Genomic DNA, 25,754 nt, shown 5'->3' on the forward strand with positions numbered 1-25,754 from the left:
TTTTAGAGTATTATTTGGTCAATCAACAGCACTAAAATGAAGGGCTGCAGTAGAGAAACCGGTAGTCAGTAACATATGTGAAGCATCTACATTCCATGTCCTTGTAGGTCACAGGTGTGGCCTGCAGTGAGCAAGCCAGGTTCATCTCTTCTTTTCAGCCATCTTCTTCACCAATCTCTAGCAGTCCTGAATTAAAGATCAAATGGAGAACAAGCAGTAGCAAAGGTTTTAGAATTCGTTCCCTTCAAATGGCAATTCTACTACAAAATGGATACAAATAAATGAATTCACCAATGGAAAACCATGAAAAAATGGTATCTGTCACAGCTGCAATTTTTTTGTTTTTAACGACTATCACTGAAATATATGTAACTTTCTTTGAAAGAATCAATGGTTTAAAGAAATGATTTACATATCTACAACATCTAAAAACATAGACGTAGAAAAGAATATGATTTGATCAATGGCTCATGGCCTACCCTGTCTGCTCTATGCCATATACTGTAATCTTGTGCCCTCAGCTGATGAATAACAAATGTATGCCACAAGCCCTACTATACCATTCCCCCTGCTCATGTGAATAAAATTACATGCACCATATTCTATCTACATTCCCTGATCCCAACCTTCAATTTATAGAAAAATCAGGAGTGTCTGGGTATTGAAATAAGTGCAACTCTGAGTGCTACAGGAAGATATGAGTCAAAGACAAGTTCAGAGTCCTACCTAAAACTCAGACACATGGAGACACTTTGGGGATGTCATTTTCAGTCACAGAACTTTATTTTTAAACCAATTTTAAGTACCCAAAGTTTAAAGTTCAAAAAACAAAAATGAAACGAAAAGAATGTAAACAGCCACAGTTGTCTATATGCTGCTTGTTCTACTGGCCAAAGAGGAATTCTACTAAATGTCAAACAAAGGATGTCTCTGGACTAGAGTCACTTTAAAGAGCCCTGTTGCTGTTGTGGTGGGTGGTTGTTGGCTTTCCTAGAGGAACCCATCTGTGACTCTCATTTAAGGGGCCTCTACTCTTAACTATCAAAGCACCTCTCTTCCTAGAGGAAAAGGTTAGTAATAAATATTTATGTATAGTGCACAAGGATACTTCAAAAAGCGAATGGAAAAGATGAAATTAATAGATAATATGCTCCATACCAGACAGCCAACAAACACAAAAGATATGAATCTTTCCATGAACTTTTTGAAGACCCCTCATTATCTACTGTCCCCCACTATCACCCCAGAAAATCTTATTAAATATCAAAGTGAACTACTTAATGAAATAGTGCCTGTCAATAGTGACTTGACAATAATTTATTGAATGATTAACACCTTAAACTTTATCTCCACTTGTTACTCTCCCATCTCAGAAACTTATGACCTTGATTAAACCCCAATGGTTACTAGTTTGATAACTATTTCAAACAGGGCTAGCAGAAAAACTAACTCATAAGGCTTATGACATAAGCACTCAGGCATCCTAAAGCTTTATCTGGGTCAAAATAAGTTACCTATACAAATTCTACCCAACAGCCTAGCTCTGAAAAAATATGGAGAATCAGGGAAAAAAAGAAGTCAGCACCTATAACACACTGCCTGCCACTCCTTTTGCATCTATGCCTAGCCAGCACTTTATTTTTCAGCTTGTTTCACTTTTCCTTGATCTTCTACTTTCTTAATGGCTGCTTGGATAGCTTCTTGGTCACCCAGGAACTGGTGAGGCCCAACAGAACACAAGTTTTCATCCAGTTCTAGGAGAATGGGAACTCCAGTAGGAAGAGTGATGTTGATAATGTCTTCATCTGAGATACCTGTTGATAAGGAGAGGAAGAGGCAAGGCATTAAAGACAACTCAGGAGGAAGTTCTGTTTAATTGTTTAACTGCACATTTACTTAGTCCTAATATTAATTGTGTGCCTGAAAACATGCCAGGTACTGTGAGGGATTATAGTGACAATTCCTGGAAGCCAAGAACTTTCCAGAAATAAATGTTTAAAACAGCTTAGGCAGTGATTCACATAAGGTGCTAAATCTTAGGACAGTATATAGCTTTTGGGGCAAACTGTTCTTGTCTTCTATCAAAATCCAAAAAAAACCCTGAAGATTATTTTTTCTATGCCCACATTTGTTTTACTGGTTTTCCATAGAATAATCTTGAAAAATCTGAAAGTAAACCAGGAGCATTTTCTGTTTTACCTTTTATATGTTGTTCCTAGGCTGGAACTAAAATTAGGACTCTCTGAATCTAATTCATTTGATCAGAATATGATTGGTTTTTCAACACTAAGTGAGCTTGGAATACTCTGGGCTGGATCCTGTCAAGCAGGAATACTTCCCTGGATGCTTAGGAAGCACAGTCAAGGGGAATCAGGAAAGGATTTCACATCAGGCCTTGTAAACAGGCCTCATTCTCCTATTGTCCCTTAACAGCTCAACTACTAGGAGAAGAAGGTATGTGTAATACCTTTAAATCCTTTTTAAATACAACTGAATTACAGGTAATTTAACTTTGACCAGAAGAGTTGGAGCTATAGTAGTAATAGTGATAGTATTATGACTACTTTTAACAATAAACAGCTAACATGTTCTGAGTACCTATCACATGCCAGATACTTTCCTAAACACTGTACATGTATTAACTCATTTAATCATCACTGCAACCCTGTGAGGATATGAGCTATTATTTTCTCCACGTAACAAGTTCTGGCACAGAGATGTTAAGTAAGTAACTCAAGGTCACACAGATAGTAAATGGCAGAGCCTGGATTCAAATCCAGAAGTTTGTACTTAGTATAATGTAATGCCTCAAGTATCCCTGAGTTCAGAATGAGCAAAGAGAAAGTATGAGAAAAGAGAGGAGGTGAGCAAGTTAAAGGCAACTGGAAGTGTTCAAATTATCAACACACCTTTATTACATGGACTTCTAAATTCTAACCATATGCTTCTGTTCTATATTAATAGAATGGACTCAGGCAGAGCAAATTCTGAGGAGAGTCCAAGGGTCTGTCTTTACTAGATGGTGGCAGAATAAGTTATTACCAGTTAGTTATCAGTGCACTTTGCCATTTTCATTAGCCCCTGGTCATAACTGTGAGCACTAGTCAAGAATCACAGAATCATAGCACTGGATCCTTACTGCTATGATTGTTTTCGTGTCTAGGCCCAGAAGAGTTACCTAATAACTCTTAGGCACAAACCATCCATACTCAAACAGCTATGAAGAAGTCCTAACTGGGAAGACAGTGTGCTGTCTTCTAAGTGTGCTGCCCCATCACGTCTCCTGCCAGTCCCCACTCAATATACTAACTATAATTTTTAGGCAAGTTACCTCTCGGGTCCTCCAATCTCCCTGTCAAGTTAAAAAAAAAAAAAAAAAAAAAAACCCACAATACACATACTCTTCCTTTACCAACATTAAAAAGGGTTGTAGGACAGCAGGGATGGCTTAAAAGAAAACATACACGAAAAAGTGCAGCACATTAAATGTTTCTTCTTTCCCCACCAATTCCCTTCTAGGTAAAAGATTTAAAGGGAAGGCTACTAAGACACTATGCACTTTGCCCTGGCAAACCCCCACCCCACACTGGCAACTTTACATAGGATTACCATCATAAACTAAAGCTGGCAAGAACAGATAAGTTCAGACCAGACATCCAGGTGTTTAGCAGAGAGATGACTGCCCTAGATTCTAAGAGCCCTCTGGCTCCATCAGGTTAGAAGTATCAGCTGGCTGCGCAGCAGATGCCACATGTATCCTATGGCAAGAGTAAGAGGGGATTCAATAGCGTGTGGTTTAGAGCCAGCTGACCACTGAGTCTTTGGAATACAACAGTTCCCATTCCCAAATCCAGGGGAAGTTTTGGAGGTCCCTGAACCTAATTCATGCCACTTAAAAGTAACTGAGAACTTTTGAATGTAAAGTATTCTGGGGAAGGACATGTGACCTTGGCCAGGATTTTACCTCCAATGAACTATATCTTTGTTTATAAACTGTGAGAGGATAGTTTCTTCTGGCACCAAAGTTCCTCTACTTTATTCTTAATGGTTAAGAAAAGCAGAGGTACCTTAGAGGCATGGGAAACATGGGGACACTGAGTACTGTATACATTCACTTACTGTACACAAGAACTATGTTTTATTTGTTTCCAAAGGCTGTAAGCATATTGCCCATTAAACTTGAGAAAGATGGATTTTATAGATTTTGCCAATTCATCTAAATTATCACTGCAAAAATCAATTTGTTAGGAGATAATTAGTAAAAATGGCCATGTTTGACTAGTAGAAATATAAACCATGAGTGTTATAGATTGTTTGCCTTTACAATGTTACCAACTATTAATCTTTAAGTAAGTTCTAGGACACAGGACTTTATTTTAAATGACTAAACATTCTACTTCTATTCAACATTGAACTGGAGTTTCCAGCCAGAGCAACTAGGCAAGAAAATGAAATAAAAGGCACCCAGATTGCAAAGCAAGCAGTAAATATCTGTTTGCAGATGACAGGATCCCACAAAAATTATTAGCACTAATAAATGTGCTCAACAAGGCTGCAAAACACAAAGTCAATATACAAAAACCAATTGCATTTCTAACAGCAGCAATGAGCAATATGAAAGCGAGATTAAGTAAACTATTCCTTTTACAAAAACATCGAGAAGAAAAAAATATTAAGAATAAACTTAACCAAAGAAATACAGAACATATACTCTGAATACTACAAAACATTGTTCAAATTAAAGGAGATCTAAAAATACGTTCATGGATCGGAACATTTATTATAAAGATGACAATATTCCCTAAATTAACATACAGATTCAACATAATCTCTATAAAAATCTCAGCGGATTTTTTTGCAGACACAAGCTGATTTTTTTTTTTTTCTTTTTTTTTTTTTTCGTGACCGGCACTCAGCCAGTGAGTGCACCGGTCAGTCCTATATAGGATCCGAACCCGCGGCGGGAGCGTCGCCGCACTGCCAGTGCAGCACCCTACCAAGTGAGCCACGGGCTCGGCCCCACAAGCTGATTTTAAAATGCATATGGAAATCAAGGCACTCAAAATAGCCGAGACAATCTCAAAAAAGAACAAAGTTGAGGGACTCACAGTTCCTGATTTCAAAACTTGCTACAAAGCCACATTAATCAAGATAGTTTGGTACTTGCATGTGGTATGTGATACTCACATAAGAACAGAAAAATGGAATAGAATTGAGAGTCCAAAATAAACCCTTACATTTTTGATCAACTGATTTTCAACAAGTGTGCCAAGACAAATACAGAAAAAAATAGTCTTTTCAACAAATGGTACTGGGAAACTCCACGTGCAAAAGAATGAAGCTGGATCCCTACTTCATACCATATATAAAAATTAACTCAAAATGGATCAAAGACTTAGATGTAAGAGCTAAAACTATAAAACTCTTAGAAGAAAACATAAGAGTAAAATCTTTATGATCTTGAATTAGGCAATGGTTTCTTAGATCTGACCTCAAAAGCACAAACAATAAAAGAGATAAACTGGGCATATAAAAATTAAAAATGTTTGTACTTCAAAGAACACCATTAAAAACATGAAAAGACAACCAGGGAATGGGAGAACACTTTTGCAAATCACATACTGATAAGGAACTTATACCTAGAATATATAAAGAAGTATTTGTACTTCAATAACAAAAAAGACAAATGACCAAATTAAAAAGTTGCAAAAGATCTGAACATACATGTCTCCAAAGAAGATATACAAATGGCCAGTAAGTGCACGAAAAGATGCTCAACATCATTAGCTATCAGGGAAATGCAAATCAAAACCACAATGAGATACCACTTTGTACCCACTAAGATGGCTACAAAGTCAGATTTTAACAAGTGTTATCGAGGATGTGGAGAAACTGGAATCATAATGCATTGTAATATCAGAAGTGCAAAGGGCTGTAGTCTCTTTGGAAAACAGTGTGGTATAATTCTTCAAACAGTTAAACATAGAGTTACCATATGAGCCAGCAATTCTACTCCTAGGGACATACTCAAGAGAAATGAAACATACATGTACACACAAAAACTTGTGTACAAACCTTCATAGTAGCATTACTCATAATAGCCAAAAAGTGGGAACACTTTTGCAGTGAAGGGTATGAACAGGTTTGTCTGATTACCTTGAAACAGCTAACTCATGGGGATCATGATAGGCCAGATTTAGGGGTTGCTGTTTGTGACCTTAGAAATGAGTTCTTGGTCTTTGTGAAGGGGCTGGGGGCACACATGGGACTGACTTATTTGACCATGGCTGCAAATCTAACCAGATCCATCAGGTCCTCTTTTAATAGCACCACTCTCAGGCTTATACCTATGGCTTAGCTAACAACTCACTATTGTGTGGGGCCGAATTAAAGAGCCAACTAAACAAAGGCCACCAGAGCTATAAAATCGCTACAAAGGAAGAGCTCAACAAAAATAGAAATGTTTCTAATAAATAAGTTAAAGTCAACATTACACTTCAATGACTTCTCAAGCCATTCACACAGACGACTAGTTACTTACAAATATTTAAAATACTTAGACTGCTTAATAATCAGTCAATGAGACTCAAGCAACTGAAATTTTAAAATAGCAAATTAAGAAAAACCACAGTGAAGCCATTACTCATTCCTTAATTTTGACTTACATTCTTTATCCTAAGAAAATTAAGCAACGAGAACTTCTGAGGCTAGAACAATGCATCTGCATGGGATTAAACCAAACTGAATTAGTGCTATATTATGTAATATCCTATTATAAACTCATTCACCGAAACATATGAAAGTTAAAGTGAATGGCTAGATATCACATCCCCTGTCTAACTAGCTCAGATTTTTAATACCAGTGTCCAGGAATGTTCTAAAGGGAAGTGTCACCGAGTTCTCATCCTGTATGTACCCCTCTCCATCACTGTCCCTCTGTAGTCAACTCTTCATGTGCCCCCAAACCATTGTCTTTAATGCTTGAATCTTCATGTAGGAACATCTAGGGGTTAACTACAATCAATTTAAATGGTTGGGATATTTCAAATAAGAAATATTGAAAGTGTGGAGTAAATCAAGGCCAACATGGAGAGAAATTCAAACAACTTCATTTTCTGCATATAGCACTAACTTCAGAAAGTCAAGTGTGTACCTACAAGCCCCCTCCCCAAGTCACTGTAGCAGGACATGAACAAACTGTTATGCACACTGTATGTCCACTACAGCAATGGTGCTTGTGCAAGGGGCTTGCTTCTCCCACCAGGGTTATAAATTCCCGGAGAACAGGAACTACGTTTTATCCATTTCTACGTTGCCCATGCTCTCAGAAAAGTGCCTTACCCACTGCAAAAATCTCGTAAATGTTTGTTCAACTGTAAGTAACACTACTATGGGTTGGCTGCTAGGATCCAGAAATTATTTAGTTACATGATCCATTAAACACACTAAATAAATAGAACTGTACTTATTACATGAATCTACTTTTTACACATAACTAAAGAGTATAAGGAATAAAACATTAATTAAAAATTCATAAAGCACAAAATTTGTATATGGAAGCACTCCATAGACTATGTCAGAGGTACAGTATTGACCAAATTTCAGAAACGGATTAAAGGGAAGGACCTTGTGTGTCTAATTCATGAGTAGGTGCTGTATCCCTTACACCAAGAAGAAGACGTGATTTAGTAGCTGGGCACATTGCTGAACTGAACAAATTCTAACCTCTGGGCTTTCAAATTAAAACTAGTCTTTTACTGTTGAAGGCTTAATTAAAGACTGTTTCCCTTATAATCTTAACAAGAAAAAGAAAATTAAAAGATCCTTAGCCTTGAAGAAAAAGTTGTTTACATCTAGAGCTAATAAACAATTCAAATTAAATGTCTTCTCTATATTCTTTGGTTTTCTCTGAAGTGTTTGCTCAAAATCTTTGAACTTCGGGAAACAGGAAAAGAGATCGTCATGGAGACAGAAAGATTTGTTATAGGACAAGCCCAATTCTGTAATGCACACTCTTTAGTATTAGAAAAGAAAGGAAAACAGCTCCAATCATCTATTCAACCATGAGGTGCCACCCACTTCCCCCTCCCTTTCCCAGTCAAGTGAGTCACGATTCACTGACGAACAATTTGTGATAAGAGTTCTGTATTCTTCTATTGCCAATAAGAGCTAAAACAAGAATTCTGAATTTCATAGATGATCTACTTATTTTTAATTTTAATTCTTTAAAGTTTGAATGCTATGTATTTATTTACAAATTAAAGATAGGCTAGGGGAACAATTGGAAATGGGTTATTTGAATATTGTACCATGATGATAGAATTACAGCCTTTAATAAGACAGAGAGAAGAATCCATCCTACATTTAATTTTATAGTTAAAATAGCCTATAATATTTAAAAATAAGTGTTTCTGGGCCGGCCCTGTGGCTTACTCGGGAGAGTGCGGTGCTGGTAGCACCAAGGCCACAGGTTTGGATCCTATATAGGGATGGCCAGTGCGCTCACAGGCTGAGCGTGGTGCGGACAACACCATGCCGAGGGTTGCGATCCCCTTACCGGTCAGGAAAAAAAAAAAAAAAGTGTTTCTAAGAATCAATGATAATAAAAGAAAGTTTAACCATACCACTAGGCAACTGTCTGCCTCACAGAAGAGAGGCCTGAATTTGCTTCTGAAAATATCACACTAAAATGCCAAAGGTGACTAACTTGTCAGTCCCATGCCCACAGCTAGTCCCAGGTGACCTTTCCTCCCTGATTCTCTTATTTCATCTCACCATTTCTTTGCCTAGTTATGTGTGCAGCTGCACACAATTCTTCAGAGATCAAGTCTGCCCTTTGTGAGTGTCTTGCGTGCCACTCTTTTTCCAAACTTGAAACTGCCTAGTCCTGTGTTTGAACCCAGACTAAACAATCCACTTCCTCTGGCAAGATGCAGATGACATCCAATGCTTCAGTTTGGTACCTGGCTTTTCCTTCAACACGGGCCAACAGGAAACAAACAGGAAGTGACTGTGCCAGCCACAGAGAAAGAAACATGCACTGTCTGGAACACTACAGAACAAGATGCTTTTAGATACTAAGCCTATGGTAGAAGTTTTTACAGTGGTTCTTTGTGAGAATTACTTCCTACTCAATCTCTTCCTACAATTTACCTCCTTCCTTACCAACTTCACTGTTTTAAATCAGTTACCCCCCAAATAAAAACCTTTTCTATAAAAACTGTTTATAGAGACACTGGCAGTCACTGAGTCTCTCCCCACCCCATCTCCATCCCAAGGCAATAACTTCTCTACTTACAGTCTCTATAGATTTGCCTATTCTGGATATTTTGTATAATTGGAATCTAATATGTGATTAGCCTTTGTAACTGGCTTCTTTTGTGTAACATTATTTCAAGGTTCATACATGTTATAGCATGTATCAGTACTTCATTCGTTTTAATTGCTGAATAATATTCTATTGTATGAATATACCACAATTTATCCATTTGTTAGTTGATAGACATTTGGATTGCTTCGACTTTTTAGCTATTATGAATAATGCTGCTACGAAAATTTGTGTGCAAGTTTTTGTGTGGATATATGCTTTCATTTCTCTTGGGCACTGTTAAGGGTTGAACTGTGTCCCCCTCTAAAAAGATATGTTGAAGTCCAAACTCCAGCTGGGTCACTCAGAATGTGACCTTATTTGGAATCAGGGCCTTTAACAGAGATAATCATGTTAAAATGAGGTCACTGGGGTGGGTCTTAATTCAATATTATTGGTGTCCTTTTAAATTCAGTATTATAATATGTTATAGTGTATGTTATATTATAATGTATTATACATGTTATATGTTGTAATTATATTATATTGTAATTTATTATTGATGTCCTTATAAAAAGGGTAAATTTGGACAAGAAACACACGCACATAACACACAGAGAGAAAGAATGCTATGTGAAGACTGGAGTGATGCTCCTACAAACCAAGGTATGCCAAAGACTGCAGGCAAACACTGGAAGCTAGAAGAGGCAAGAAAGAATTCTCTACTAGAGCCATCAGAAAGCATAACCCTCCTGACACATTGATTTAGAACTTCTAGCCCCTAGAAAATAAATTTCTGTTGTTTTAAGCCACCGGTTTTTGGTACTTTTTTTTGGCAGCACTAGAAAACTAATACAGGTATATTACACCAGGAGTGGGATTGCTAGATCATAGGGAAACTCCATGCTTAACCCTTTCAGGAACTGCCAGATTGTTTTCCAAAGCAGGTACATCATTTTGATTCTATTATTTTCCAAAAAATTAATGGTTTCAAAACCTCCCTCAAATGTAGAAAAGTAAGCTTTTCTATGTCTAAACTCACCCCCTACAGGTAATTCTTCCTCTGCCCCAAACATGGTGACATCTTCTTTACCACCAATTGTTAAACCTTCCTATTTCCCTTAAAAAAGAACAGTAAAAAATAGTTGTCATCAATGCACTAGTAGGAGGAAGTATCTAGAATGAGCCGTGAATTGGAGCTGCAGAATAATCTTAAAGAGATTTGATGTTGAAGATAGGTGAAGAGTAAATGGTACCAAACAGCAGGAAACTTTTTTTTAAGTGGTGGTGGTGGGGTGGGGGGTGGGGTGGGGGGGGTAGGATTTCCCAGCTAAGAAGGAAAGAAAAAAAGGTGGCTTTTTCTTTAAGGAAGGGAGCCTGACCATGATGAGATATAAATACCATCTCTGGGAAAAGGTTGGCATGGTCGGATAGAGTACATCTTCTGGCAGAAACTTTGAAATTCTGAATTTCAATTTGTTGTTCTCCTAATGGAAACCTCAACTCTTCTTCAAACAATAAAGTACTATAGTCCACTTATGATGAAGTTGCCATGGATTGATGTCCCCCCAAAACTTAGTCTCCACTGTCACAGTGTAAAAAGGGTGAGAAATTCTATTATGGTAATTGAAAGGTGGGGCCTTGAAGAGGTGATTGGACTGTAGGACCGTGCCATAGTGAATGGATTAATAATGGTGGTCAAGGGCATGGTTACGAGGGCTTTAAAAGGAGAGCATGTGAGAGTCTCTCTCTCTGCTCCACCATTCTCACCATGTGAGACCCAGTGTCACCAAAGTCACCACCAAAGAAGGCTTTCACCATAAGTGTTCCCTGGACTTTGGACTTACCAGCCTCCAAATCTGTAAGCAATAAATTTTGTTTTCTTATAAATTACTAAGTTCCAGGTATTTTGTTATAAGCAACAGAAACAGACTAATACAGAAGTTACATATCATTTAATCAAATATCTGATTATTCTGAACAAGGAAGAATAGAGCCCTTTACATAGTGGAGTAAGAAAGACATAGACACTCATCTGCAGATCAAGCACCATGTGTAGCCAATAAAGTTTTTAATAGATAATAAAGTCTGTAGATTTTAGATCTCTGCATGATTAGTGGATGTGAGGTATATGAGTAATGATTCGGCTCTTGGCCATGTTAAAAATTAGGGAAAAATAACCACATGCTAAAGATCATTTTGTTACCAATACCCTATTTCCACTTATTTCACATGCAATATCAACCTTTTCATTTTTTCATAGCCTCTTATAGGACAGCAAAGTAGAACAAAAAGGGGTGATGGAGAAATGCATTATACTAATAGCAAGCTAACTGCTGACAGTGATGAAACACAGGATGACAGCAGACAGTGCAGATCACTCAAAAAGCACAACCATCTGGAATTAGTGAAGCGGGAGAGGGGAACGAGAAATCTCCTGCAGGTGTCACAGTGCAGTCATCAGTGCCCAAAACTGGTGAACTTGAGTCCTCAAAAGAGTTCATTTAGTTCATGTTACTTAAGAAGAAGGTAACTATACAGTATGTTTTAGAGTGCATTTAGAATACGACATCAAGTAGTTAAAATAAAATTAAGGTTACTGATTATCTCCAAGGTTTTTGAGTCAAACTAAATAAGCCAACTATCCTTTTATTTTCCTTCCCTCTAACTTTCTCTCAATCAATGACTAAGCCTGGTCTAGAAAGAGAGGACTGGAATAAAAGAATTGCTAAGGAAACCTAGGCCCAAAAACACAGCAATAATTGTTTGAAGTAAGAAGAAAGAGGGCAAAACTGAAGTCTAGGTAATTTCCTTAACTTGAAAAACTCAAATTAACTTTCAACACCATTTCTACAATTTCTTCCCTTCCTAGCCTTCTTTCATCTTACAACAAAAGTCATATAATCCTTTAGATCAGTGCTTCTCAAAGTGTGGAACCCCAAACAGCAGTATCAGCATCACCTGAAAACTTCTAAGAAATGAAAATTCTCAGGCTGCACCCCAGATCTACCGATTCAGGAACTCCAAGGGTGGGACCGGCAATCTGTGTCATACTGAGCTCTCCTGGTGATTCTGATGCTCACTAAAGTTTGAAAACCATTGCTTCAGATGATATGAATATAAAAGGCACATGAGTTTTGATTTATAGAGCAAGATTAAGTCTAATGTGACAAAGGGGGATAAAGAAGGAAAGTCTATTATTTAAATAGTACATTATTAGCTTAATGTCTGGATTAAGGCCCACTTACAACATTTAGCAACCTCTAATAAGTAGTACATAAAGCTGGTACCTTCCAGATGTTTCAGGAGTGCCCTAGTGCTATTTCCATGAGCAGATATCAGAATGGTTTTTCCATTTAATACTTCAGGAGCAATCCTTTCGTTCCAATAGGGAAGGAGTCTCTCCAGTACATCCTTTAAGCTTTCGGATCGTGGCAGTTGATCCAAGGGTACATCACATACTTTATACCTCCGGTCATTGTAGATTTCATGGTAGTAAGGATGAGATTCATCAATGGGAGGTGGGGTCACGTTGTAGCTTCTTCTCCAGAGCCTCACTTGTTCTTCACCATGTTTCAAAGCCATTTTCTCCCTGTTGAGACCGATCAAGGCTCCATAGTGACGCTCATTTAGACGCCAGGAGCTTTCCACGGGAACCCATTCCTGCCCCAACTCTTCCAGGATCAGCCAGGCTGTGTGGATGGACCGATTGAGGACGGATGTGAATACAAGATCAAACTCAAAATTTAGTGCTTTGAGTTGCTTCCCACAGTTCCGAGCTTCCTCCATTCCTTCACCGTTAAGTTTCTGATCCACCCAACTACAAAAACGATTCTCCTTATTCCAAGAACCCTCTCCATGTCTTAACATAATTAGTTTGTACTTGGACATGGCTGAGCTTCCCTGGTGTCTTCAAATGGGCTAATGTTCAAGGACAGCAATACATCTAGAAAGAGAAGACACAAAAAATAAAAGTTATATTCTTCATTCAACTGACTACCTGGGAATGGAAGCACAACTTTCTAAAGTAAACCAAAATTCCTTTGAAGAGTATTGACACCACGGTAACTCACACACTGTGGTACATACAGGCATATTCTACAGATAATTAATTACAGGGAAGCTAGGTGACTTAAATTTTCTGATGGCTGGATAATATGTTAATTGTATGATGTAAAATAACAGAACACTTCATTCTAGTGGCATGCTGTCTTTCTGCCAGATAAAAAGGCAGTTTATGCTTACAGTAGAGAGGACTTAATAGAATGAATTATAGATGTCTAAATGAATGACTAGTAGCTACTAGTAGGAACTCCTAGCTCTTAGCAGCTGACTCTACATTGAAGGCATCCTTCTTACTCTGCTTTTCCTCTGGTGGAAAAAGAAATATTTACCGGTCTCACCATTTTATTATAGATTCATTAAACATGTTAATTCAATAAACCACCACATATATCTGATATGTATCACTGATTGGCAGCAACTAGCTCTTCAGTGCCACAGGCTACACCATATATGAGAAAATCAAAGGTACCTAAGACATCAGTTCAACATTCAAGCAGCATTAATGATTTAAAGCAATGTTAACACCAAATGTGGAATTTATCTAAATAGTGTCTCACCTGCCTTAAGATAGAACTGTTGGTGGGAATAAATCCAGATGCCAAAACAAGCTATCAAATGCAAGCAGCTGAGAGCTGCTGCCTTTAGAAACAGATTAACAGGAGCAGGTCTACAGGAATAAGAGGAGCCATACTGATAAGGAGGTCCTGCCTCTTCCTCCCCAACCCCCCAGACACCCACACATATCAGCCATCTTAGCAGGACAGGCAACCCCAAAGCATTTCTGAACTCCCCACATTTAAGCTACTGGCCCAAAGATCTGCTGGGCCCACTCTGTTCCCTGGAGAATCTGCAGACCTGGCCGGTTCAGCCTGCCTTCACTCTCCTTGTAGTGGACACATCTACACTGACAAATGTTCTCTGCCTCCACTGTAGTGTTTTCCACGCTGGGTAGTAAAGATTATATGAGCGTTGGGGCCTGGTTTGCCATTCTTGGCAACTTCCATTAGCTGGAGATTTAATGTCCCACTTAAACTGTGATTCACACTGAGTTATACAGCCATTAGTGACAAAGTTAATTGGAATTTAGTTCTAGTTTCTACCTTTCTTTAGTAATTCCTAGAGATTCTGAAGAGGAAAAAGTCTCTAAGATAAGGCTTCCTGTTTCAGTAGATTTGAGAGTAGCTGAAAGACTACAGCAATTGGGGTTATGATTTCCCTTTCTTGTCCAGCATCAGACCTGAAGCTTTAGTGCACATGGAGGAAGGAATCAAAAGGGTAACCAGAAGAGCCTGAGCTGGAGGCTCAGGTGAAGATACCTCAGGAGCTGTGAATTTCCAGGGAGGGAGCATGAGGGCTCTACCCTCAGTCTAGGAAGGCATCAGGGTAGCAGAACAGAGAAGGAAGGAAAGGCATCTGAGCAGTGTGTTGACAGGTGACTGCCTGTGCCCAGGGGCAGAATAATCAGAAGGCTAATGAAGCTTGAGCTTCAGGGCCCCTCACCTGGGAGGGACAAAGCAAGGAATTCACATGGATGGGGGAGGGGGAGAGTTTAATTTGCAAAAAAAAAGATATTTCTGTATTGTTTCTTTAAAAAGCCCCAATCCACAAAGTAGTAGAAGCTTCAGGTCAATCAAAAACTGGATGTAACCATTTATCATTTTTGGTGGTAGTAGAGGAGGTGGATGGAGAAAAACAGAAGCAAACTGTCATTTATTCCTCTATCTCACCCCTTAGCTTGTCTTGTCAAGTGAGAAGCCTTCATAAGCTAATAAAGCTATTTTCCATTCAAATGAAGAGGGGCATGGTGGACAAATTTTGCAGGCAGAAGCAATTTTGTCATCTTTTGACTATGAACAATACATCAAGGGAACAAAAAACTGTAGTAATAACAAACACTTAGGCACCCACGGACCAAGCTTTGCAGTCTCTTAATCCGCTATATTTTCTTACTTTACTTAAAAAATTAAAAAAAAATTTTTTTTTACTCATATATATATATTGGAGCAGAGGAACAGTACTGCAGACACAAGAACTATGGAAATATATACCGTCCCCTCACTCTGATGTACAGGAGGTGAATATAGGATAAAGTACCAAACTGGTATGTCTATCTCAGGTAAACAAAAAGGCACTTGCCTCTCTACTTCTTGGCACTATCAACTGACTTCCCATTTAACTAACTGCTGAATACTGACAAAGGGGCTGTTGGGGTTAAAGTATGCAAACTTTAAGATCTCAGTCACTGTCCCCTGGAGTTGCTTAACCAAGTATCTACCAACAAACACATAACACTGCAGTCGGTTTGATTTAAAGTTTAAGGCAAGGATTACAAACTCAAATGCCTATGATGGCCAGACAGATGTGGGAAGAAGAGTGCTGCTGGACTAGAGCAGTGATGAGAACAGTGGTGAACTGCAGGGAATGTACATGTTTCTCCAATGGAGACAACACCTGTGTAAACGGATGAAGCTTTCCTTTAACCTCTCACTGAATCAAGAGCATCAGTTTTAGAACTTTTCTGAAAAACAACAAGAAGATGGGACCACTCATACAGAAGACTGGGAGAATGCAAGACCTAGAGTCAAACCATAGAGAACCTATGGATTCTGTGAGTAAATAAATATTTTTTAAAAAAACTAAAATAATCATTTCAGTGCCTAAAAGTTCACTACTACTTAGCTCCAGGCCATCTCCCTTTGAGACTGAGGAACCAGGGTTTCTAGTTCTTCCAATTTTTTTTTTTTTTTTGGTGACCTGTAAGGGGATCGCAACCCTTGGCGTGGTGTTGCCCACACCGCGCTCAGCCAGTGAGCGCACTGGCCATCCCTATATAGGATCCGAACCCGCGGCGGGAGCGCCGCTGCACTCCCAGCGCTGCACTCTCCCAAGTGCGCCACGGGGTCGGCCCTAGATCTTCCAATTTTTAAAAAAACTGGAAATGTGCATTTTTATGTGATATCTGATTTAAATGTTAGCAACTAATATTAACACATTTTTAAAATGTGAGTAAACAAAACATGCCTGCAGGCTAGATTGTGTCTGCTAGTTTATGACCTCTGACTTAGAGGGAAATCTTCTCCCAGGCCATAGATGAACGCTGAGGCCACCATCACTCAGGAGATGGTCAGAACCCAAGCCTCGGCTGGCCGGTTAGCTCAGTTGGTTAGAGTGCAGCCTTATAACATTAAGGTCACAGGTTTAGATCCCCTTACTGTCCAGCCGCTGGGGAGGGGTGGGGACCAAGCCTGCAGACCTCTTACCCTAGCTATCCTCTGTTATTGTCCAACCCATCCTTTCAAAGGACTGACCCTCTAATCCCCATAATGCTTGGGGCTTTCCTCTTCCTGACTCACCTTTACAGACCTCCTTAACCAAGCCCTTTACTGGTGCCCTGTAGAATTCCCAGCTCTGTAATCTAACCTCCCACTCAGCTTTGAATTTCAGCTGAGCTGAAAACAAACTAAACTGAAAACAATCTCTCCCCAGGTGACACTGCATCTCTCTTGAGTGGAGGGTGCTCATGCCTTATACCCTAGCATCAGGATCAGGTGATGGACAAGGTCCTACTCCCTCACAGTGGTATTTCCAGAACAAATGTCCCCTCCCCTACTATTGGGAAAATAGAATAATTTAATCAGGCCCCCTCACCTTGGGTCTGATTGGGGGTGGTGCGGCACATTCTTTGTAAATAAGTTGTGTGTGGGTGGAGTTAGTGTGTATGTACATAGTGGCCAGTTGGCTGGCATTTTACTGCCTCAGGCATCCACCCCATGCCGCCATGCTCTCGAACCTACCACTCCAAGGACCTCTGCAGGTTACCTAGCTTGGAGACCTGTGTGTGAAGGGTTTGTGAGCCAGTCTGGACAATGGGCTTGAGGGGTCTGTGAGCTCCAGACCCAGCCCTAGCTCGACCCCTACCATCTTAGGGTGGGGGTTGTTTTGATGCTGACAGTCTTGCTGTACTCAGCTGTAGGTCTCTTGCCCTCATTTATTACCTGCAAACTTCCTAAAAATTGCACATCTTATTTAAAACCTTAAATTTCTTCCTGTTGGTCTTAGTACAAAATGCAAAATCCTTAACGTGAGCTGTAAGGCTTGGTTTTTATTTCCTTGGGTGTGCCAGGTTCTTTCTTGCCTCAGTGGTTTTGCACATGTTGTATCCAACACAGACCCTCATCTGTCACCTCTTCCCCTCCACTGCTGCTGCCCCTCCCTGCTTGAGGTACCCTCTAGTCATCCTCTGGATCAGCTGTGTCCAAAGTATAATGCAAGCCACATGTAATTTTAAATTTTTCTAAAAGCAGGGCGGCCCGTGGCTCACTCGGGAGAGTGTGGTGCTGATAACACCAAGGCAGGCCACAGGTTCGGATCCCATATAGGGATGGCCAGTTAGCTCACTGGATGAGTGTGGTGCTGACACCAAGTCAAGGGTTAAGATCCCCTTACTGGTCATCTTTTAAAAAAATAAAAATAAATTTTTCTAAAAGCCACATTAAAAAATAAAAACAGGTACAATTAATTTTAAAAATACATTTTACTTAATCCTATCGGCCCAAAATACTATCATTTCAACATGATCCATATAAAAATTATCAAGTATTTTACATTATTTTTTTCATAGTAAGTCTGGAACCTGATATGTGTTTTATACTGACAGCACATCTCAATTTGGACTAGCCACATTTCAAGTGCTTAATAGCCACATGTGACCAGAGCTACCATATCAGACAGTGTAGCTTCAGAGCTCAACTTAAATGTTATTTCCTCTAGGCCAGTGGTTGTCAAACTTTAACGCACATCAAAATCACCAGGAGAACTGGTTAAAACAGATTGCTGGGCCCCACCTCCAGAGCTTGATTTACTAGGTCTAGGGTAAGCCTGAGAATCTGCATATCTAGCAAGCTCCCAGGGGATGCTGACACTGCTGGTCTGAGGGCCATCCTTTGAGTACCTCTGCTTCAAGCACACTTCTCTGGCCTTCCTCCTTGCCCACTGGGAAGCAGCTCAGGCCTGCCTGTTACACACTCTGGCAGCACCCTGCTTCCTCAGTTGATGCTCTCTTGATGGATCACTTGTGCAGATTACTTCTTCATGTCTACACGCCCTGTTGGACTATAAACTGCATTAAGATACTTCTTACTCACTGCTGCATCTCTCCAGTATGCCACTGGCATGCCACTTGACACATATGAGACACTGAGTTGGTGTACTGGCTGAATCAAAGTCAGTCAGACAAAAACGCTTAGATTGTGTTAATGAGGCTAAGGCTTCACAGTTTAGGCGGTAACTGCCAAAGTAAAAACAGTCAGTTGGCAGGGATGAAATATTAGGAAGCTTTAACTCAAGAATCCCAGTGTATTTAATGGCAAAGCAGAAGCCAAAAATAATTATCCACTACAGTTTTGTACCCTGTACTTTTGCACTGTAAATTTAGTATGTTCATGGATGGCGATAACCTCCAGAGAAAATGGAGATTCCGATTGACTTGTTCAAAAACACATGGCCACTAAATGGCAAACTCGGACTGCAATCCAGGTCTTCTGCTACCAATCCCTGTGCTCCTACTTCCTCACAACTGAAGATGTTAGAATCTCGGTTTGAGGATCTAGGCTCACCTGGCTTCACTTCACAGGAGCATCTCCAGTCACAACTTGTCCTTTCAATCCCAGGCAGCCATTTGTATGTAAAATGCATACAAACAAGGTGACTGCAGAGGAAGGCTCAGCTTATTACTGCTCCTGAGAGCAACCTCAAGGCCCAGGGTCAAATCAGGCAATAGTCACCCCAACTTAAAGAGGTACCTTACTAAGAATATATATACTCTCCACCCCCAAATTAAAAACGAATCTTTAAATCCCCAAGCTTTGTTTTTTGGCTTTGTTTTTGGTAAATCCCACCACCCTGCAGTTGGTTCTTAAGGTTTATCCCTTAAGAACCTTCATTCATCCCTCAGCAAGAGTTACTGTCACTTAAATTAAGCACTAACTTTAATCAATAATTTTCTTCATGGCAAAAAAGGGCCACATAGATTATTGAGTTTTCATTCCCCAGAGCTTCCTTGTTTTTAAAGTATGGTCTGGCTTGAAAAAAAAGTTTACCGAACAAACATGTCTTCTACGCGACTCTGTATCTCATCCTTCCTCCCCTTCCTCTTCGCTATCTTTCCTTCCTTCCAGTCTTATAAATTTTTAGTCCCATGACACCTAACTTGTGCCTTGCCCACTCTACTGAAATGGTCTCTCAGAAGACCACAGGTTAGTTATTTCTCTCAGGACTCAGATTGCTTTGACCCCTCTGAAGCTGACTACTTCCATCAATGAAAAAAAAAAATCTAAGATTTCAGTGATGCATTTCCTCCAGCTCTTACTACTGTTGCACCCTGGTCTTAGTCTCTGTATTTTCGTACCTACCTGTAACAGTACTGTGACAATGATGATATTTGTCATAGCAGCTGGCATTCATAGAGTGCTCACCATGTATTTGGGACTGTGAATCCTCAATGACCGTTCCCTGGAATAGTTCTATGACTGCCCCCATTTTACAGATGCAGAAACTTACGAGGAGAGATTAACGTGGCCAAGGTAACACAGGTTGTAACTGGGAGAGCTGGAATTCAATCTCAGGCAGGCTAGACCCCAAAGCCTACACCTATATCTTGAACCATTCTGCTACACTGCCACATTGGAACCCATGACTCTGTCCTCAGTCCTTGGAAACCCAACCTTCTTACTACGTTAATCACATTAAAATGGATGATTCATAAATTGAAAGCCCCAAATACTCTGTTTCCCCAGCCTGGTCAATTAATTCATTCTTCAAACGTGTTGCAAACCCCATGAATTATATCTTCAAGAAACTGGTGGGAAAGGTGAAGTGTGTGTATGTGTGTATCACTCAAGTTGAAAGTAATTCACACCATGAGAAAGCACTTTATTTGTAAGGGAGGTGGAAAGGGAGAGATTATTTCTAAGTAAGGCTTCATGGATATGATACTATCTAAACTGGATTTGTAAAGATATTTAAGATTTATATTTACAGAGAGGAAAAAAAAAAGGAATTCTATCCTCAGGGAACAGGGATGGTGTCCAAGAAAGAGGTCCATATAGAAAATGGTGAGCCCATTCAAACTGGCTGCAGTATAGCTAGGGTGACCATACATCCTAATTTGCCTAGAACAGTATTGCTTTCGGCTTGTTTCCCCAGCATAATTATTACTAGGGCCCCTTTCACACTTAAAGTGTCCCATTTGGAAAATTATATGGTCATCCTAAGTATAGGATATAACCAGGAAGTAGGAGGAGACTAGCCTAGAAAGATAAGACTGATAATGGCCCAAGGACCTGTGCCAAAGAATGTAGGCTCTTCTATAAATATTGAGACATCATTAAAGGTTTAATAGCATGCATTTTAGGAGGACCAGGCAGCACTTACACATGCAGAGAAAGACGGGAAAAACCAGGGGTATGAATACTAGTTGTGAGGTTTTTGCAATAATTCTGGTAACATATAATAAAGACCTGGACCCAGATAATGGCTGTTGAAAGGGAATGAAGGAGATAAATGTGAAAGACACTATAAGCTTAGCTCAGATATTAGCACTTTTTCTGTAAAAAGCCAAATAATAAATTTTTTATGCTTTGTGGGCTATATGGTCTCAGTCACAACTATGTACAATTGTAGTTGAAAGCAGCTGTAGACAATACATAGATGAAAAATTGTGGCTGTTTTCCAATAAAACTTTATGTACGGACACTGCAGTGGATTGAATTTTGTCCCCCCAAAATTTAATATGTTGGAGGCTTGATCCCTACTGTGACAATGTTAAGAGGGTGGGAAATCATATTATGGTAACTAAAAGGTAGGGCCTTGAAGAGGTGTTTAGATTGTGAAGACCTTGCTATAGCTTGCTATAGTGAATGGATTAAACCATTTGATGGTGTAATGGCAGTCTTTAAAAGGAGAGCACGTGAGAGAGTCTCTCCCTCTCTGCTCTGCCATTCTGCCATGTAAGGCCCCTGAGTTACTGCCAATGAAGGCTCTCACCAGATGTGTTTCCTGGCCTTTGGACTTCCCAGACTCTGAAACTGTACGCAATAAATGTCAATTTCTTTATAAATTACCCAGTTTCATGTATTTTGTTATAAGCAACAGAAACGAATATGGACACCAAAATTAGAATTTCATATAATTTTCATGTACATAAAATATTACTATTATTTCAGCTATTTAAAAAGTAAAAACCATTTATAGCATGAAGGCAGTACAAAAACACGTAGTGGTCCAGAAGGCCTTAGTATGCCAATCCCTGGCTTAGCTGGACCCCATACTCAGATCTACTAATCACATCAGCATTTTTAACCTTTAATGAAGCATCCTGTCATCGGATAATCCCTGCATTATTAAATCACCAGATTATATTCTTGGCCAGAACTGCAAGTAACTCGAGCGATGGAATGCCATTCACAATTGTTCTTATCCCTTACAGAAGACAATGCTGGGCACATTTAAATCAGTCTAAGTACTCTACTTTTGCTTAACTGCATTATTTAGGAATTGGTTCAAGATAAAACTACAGGAAGAAAAGTGATTTGTCTTGTTAATCTCCTTCCAAAATATAATCTGCCATTTTGACACACTTTATTTACCCCTGTTAGACAACTTCACAATATATGTCACAGTGCCTAACACTTCCGGTGAAAGTACACTTGCTCAGGAGTAAGTGCTATGCAACTGCCTTGACAATTAGGAAACAAATAAGTGATTCAAAAGGCATACGTTGCAGGTGATATAACTTTCAAAACCTCATACGAGTATATGTATACAAATTCCATCTAAATTCTCTATAAAGCAAAACATAGTCCATAAATGCCCCATACAATCGAAGTTATGTTTCAAGATTAGCATTCTTTTGGCAAGGCAGAGACAAAGAGCATAAACAGGGGAATGATGCACATGCAAAGGCACTGCATGTTACTTCTATAATATTTTCAGAACCTCTAAGTAGTTTCAAAAAATGTAGTATGACCATCTTGCTGCTGTTTTCTACTCCTGCCCCTAATTAAAACACACAATTTCACACACTCCTCCCCTCATAACTGAGGCTCATCCTGTCTTCTAAACTAACACTCCTGGGACTTTGCTTCCTCCCTTCCTCAAGTGTTTGAAATTAATAATGTTTAAAACTATTATCAGAACTCATGAACAGGTGGGGCAAATTAAAGAGTAAAGTCCAGCCTAAAAATTACGTTTCGCTTGTTTCCAAAAATTGAGCAAGAAATTTGATCTTATATAATATATATTGTTGAAGTAATATAAAATAAGGGACATAGAACCAGAACCACTTTGATCTAAAGCTTATACTTAAATATTAAATATTCAATTGCTACCCTAGACCATTCAGATGTTTTTCTTGGTCCAAATCCTCAATGTATAGCTTTGAGTAACTTGTAACCCCCACTGCATTAAGAATTTAACTTTGTAGAAGATGAGCTGGCTATAAAAGCATCTGAGAGAGAAAGACAGGTTAACCTTGTCTCTGACAAATTAAAAAGGAACAGTTGTCAAGGGAAATGAAATCAGGAGCTCAGTTCCTTAAAGCTTTGAGAGTCAACAAAATATTCCTTCCCCCAAATCAAGTTCAATATTAAAAGTTCAAACATGACTGTACCTTAAAGTATCTACAGTGTTCCATGGTCTATTACTTTTCCTAAAGCTTTACAGTAACTTTTCCATTTGTATTTGCAGTTATAAGACCATCTCTTCACTGGGAGCAAATGCTACCACTCACAGGTGTTTTCCAGGCACTATAACCCTCTCATTCTCCAACCTTAATCTACCGACATCCCCTACTGATCACTTGTTACAAGGGTAACAAATCATAGCAGGTAGATTCCTACTAACAGAGAAGAGATGCACATGTGTAATGAGATGTGTATTTTCCTGGCGCACACTGCTTGTTCCAGCCTGCACGGCATCACCATTGTGCACAACACACACTCATGGCACCTCCTTCCTTTCTCTGGTCACTTACTTCCCCAGGGTAGTAACTTTTGTCAACCCAAACTATTTCCACCAAAGGCCAAAGTGTGAAGTTGAAAAACCTAGACATGAGCCCAGCTCTGCTACTTATTGAAAGAGTGATCCTGAATAAATTTGGACCTCAGGTTCCATATTCCCCAAAATGAGGATAATGATACTGTTCTCAAGAGGCGATTAGGAAGATTAAATGAGATTATGGTGAAACACTCTACCAAAAAGTAAGAGGTAGAATGGAGCAGACTTGGACTAACTCATGAAGATTGGCACAGATCTCGGGCCCATCAAAGTGATCCTATCTTGCTGATGCTATGAGTAGAAGTGAAAGCTGAGAATAAAGTAAAGTGAGGGAAGGGTTTAGAGAGGAGAAGCTGGAACTAAACAGTGGGAGGAGGAATGCAATCAATAGTGGAAGGAGGAAGGCAATCAACAGGAGAAATGCAATCAAATGTTGCGGTGTGGGAGAAGGTAATGGTAAAACAAGTCCTAGAAGCATACCAAATACTAAGTAATATTCCACAATCCAAATGCTTTAGTGAAGTGGTTAACAATTTATATTCTATGAAGTATGTTTTTCCCATATTCGTGGCCAAGTTTCAGTGCAAGCATTTAGTTAAGTAATATTTTTCCTGTTTTCCCATGTAAACAACCCCTCACATCAGATTTTATTCCAAGGATGTTCAAGAAACCGTTCAGTTCAAACATTCATGTGTTGTCTTTCTCCTGGCACCAGGATGCACAAAGATGTATCAATCATTTTAAATGAAATGTGCCTCAATCTCAACTAACCATAGGAGGTAAAAGAGGAAGAGAGACTAAAAGACCTGCCCAAACACTAACCATGGTTGCCTCTGAGAAATGGAATTAAAGGTTACATTTTCTACCGCATTACACTTCTGTACTCTCCAAATTTTTGTTTGGTTTAGTATAAATACAGACACAAAAGAACATGTCCTTGAAGCTGGGAACTTTTATTTGCTAACAGATTGGTACAGAATTTACTGTAATAAGATTCTTTCTTGTGGACTTGTGGTGAAAACTGTCTAATCACTTTTATGAAAAAAATGTTTTAATCATCTTTATTTTAAAACAGACTTTTAATACAGGCAAAGACCTCAGAAATAATGTAATGCAACACTTGATTTTTAAAGATGCAAAAATTAAGTCAGAGTTGAAATGATTTCTTTAAGATCACACAAACAGTAGCAGTTTCAGAACTAAAACCAAGATGTCTTGACTTCTAACTCAGAGCTCCTTCCAGTACAGCATTTGTTTGAGTTATGGTTCTCTAAAGTCCACCATCATCTGGGGAGCATCTATGGTGTATGAGGTGCTATAGGAATACAAAAACGAATGAAACCTAGTCCCTGGACTCAGGAGAGACAGTTTTAAAATAAAAGACAAACTAACACGAGTTCTGCTTTTTGAATCTACTTAGTACCTACTGGTGAAACACAGCGTTTGATCCCCACCTCCCCCCAGGAATCCACATTCAGTCTGTTAACCTTCTAGTCCTACTCACAAGTTACAAATCAGTTCTCGATAATTCGGAGGGGTGGCGGTAGGGGAATGAGTTCTAAGCTAGTTAACAACCAACTATCCTTCAAAGCTTAACTGTGAACTTCAAGTAAGCATTTCTATTGACCTTCTCTAGTGTAATACCAGCCCCCATCCCTTAGAAAACAGAGAAATACAGTTTTTGATTTTTAGTGGTTCTAAAAACCTGTGATTTGGCTCCAGACTCCAGTGCTACATAAAACCATTGCCTATATTCACCCCGTTCTCCTTTCGTGGCATTCAAGCATTTTCTACCTTCTCACGCACAATGTCAGGGCCAGGTCTGCCATGGCCCTAAATAGCGCGGCAGAGCCCTGCTTCTTTCCAGGCACCCTTACTATGGAAGAGGCACTGCCACCCCGCGCCTCACGCGTCCAGGGGACAGCAGTTCTTCATTCCCTTCAACTTCTATTTATTCTTGCCGTCAAGTCACCTCTACAGGGGCGGGTTCCTCCTTTCAGCTGACAGAACTGCGCCTGCCTGAGAGGCTCATTCTGAGAAAGGGACAGCGGAGGGTACCCGGGGGATCCGGGAGGGTCGCAGGTTGAGGGGTGCAATGGGCACCAGATGCTCACCGAAAACTAAACCCGGGGGGAGGAAAGGAATTGGCTTCCTCCGCATCCTCAAATAAAACATACATCACTTAAAAATGGAAACGGTCGCGACAGTAATATTCTAAAACGAAACCACTCACCTGCAAAGAGGCCACCAGCAGCCGCTCCTCGGGGCCGCCGAACGGCCGGCGCCTCCAACGACTCATCGCTCCAGCCGGCATCGGCGTTCTTTTCTA

General features: G+C 39.6%; 1 protein-coding gene across 1 annotated transcript; it reads right to left on the reverse strand.

Moving 5' to 3' along the window:
• Positions 1-759: 759 nt before the first annotated feature.
• Positions 760-25,754, reverse strand: BPGM (bisphosphoglycerate mutase). Its single transcript, XM_063100365.1, has 3 exons — positions 25,659-25,754; positions 12,598-13,253; positions 760-1,814 (listed from the first exon to the last, which is right to left on the reverse strand). The coding sequence occupies exons 2-3, from the start codon at positions 13,196-13,198 to the stop codon at positions 1,636-1,638; spliced, it is 780 nt and encodes a 259-aa protein (XP_062956435.1). The 5' UTR covers positions 13,199-13,253; positions 25,659-25,754; the 3' UTR covers positions 760-1,635.

Source organism: Cynocephalus volans, chromosome 6, assembly GCF_027409185.1.
Source record: "Cynocephalus volans isolate mCynVol1 chromosome 6, mCynVol1.pri, whole genome shotgun sequence".
Lineage (NCBI taxonomy): Eukaryota > Metazoa > Chordata > Mammalia > Dermoptera > Cynocephalidae > Cynocephalus > Cynocephalus volans.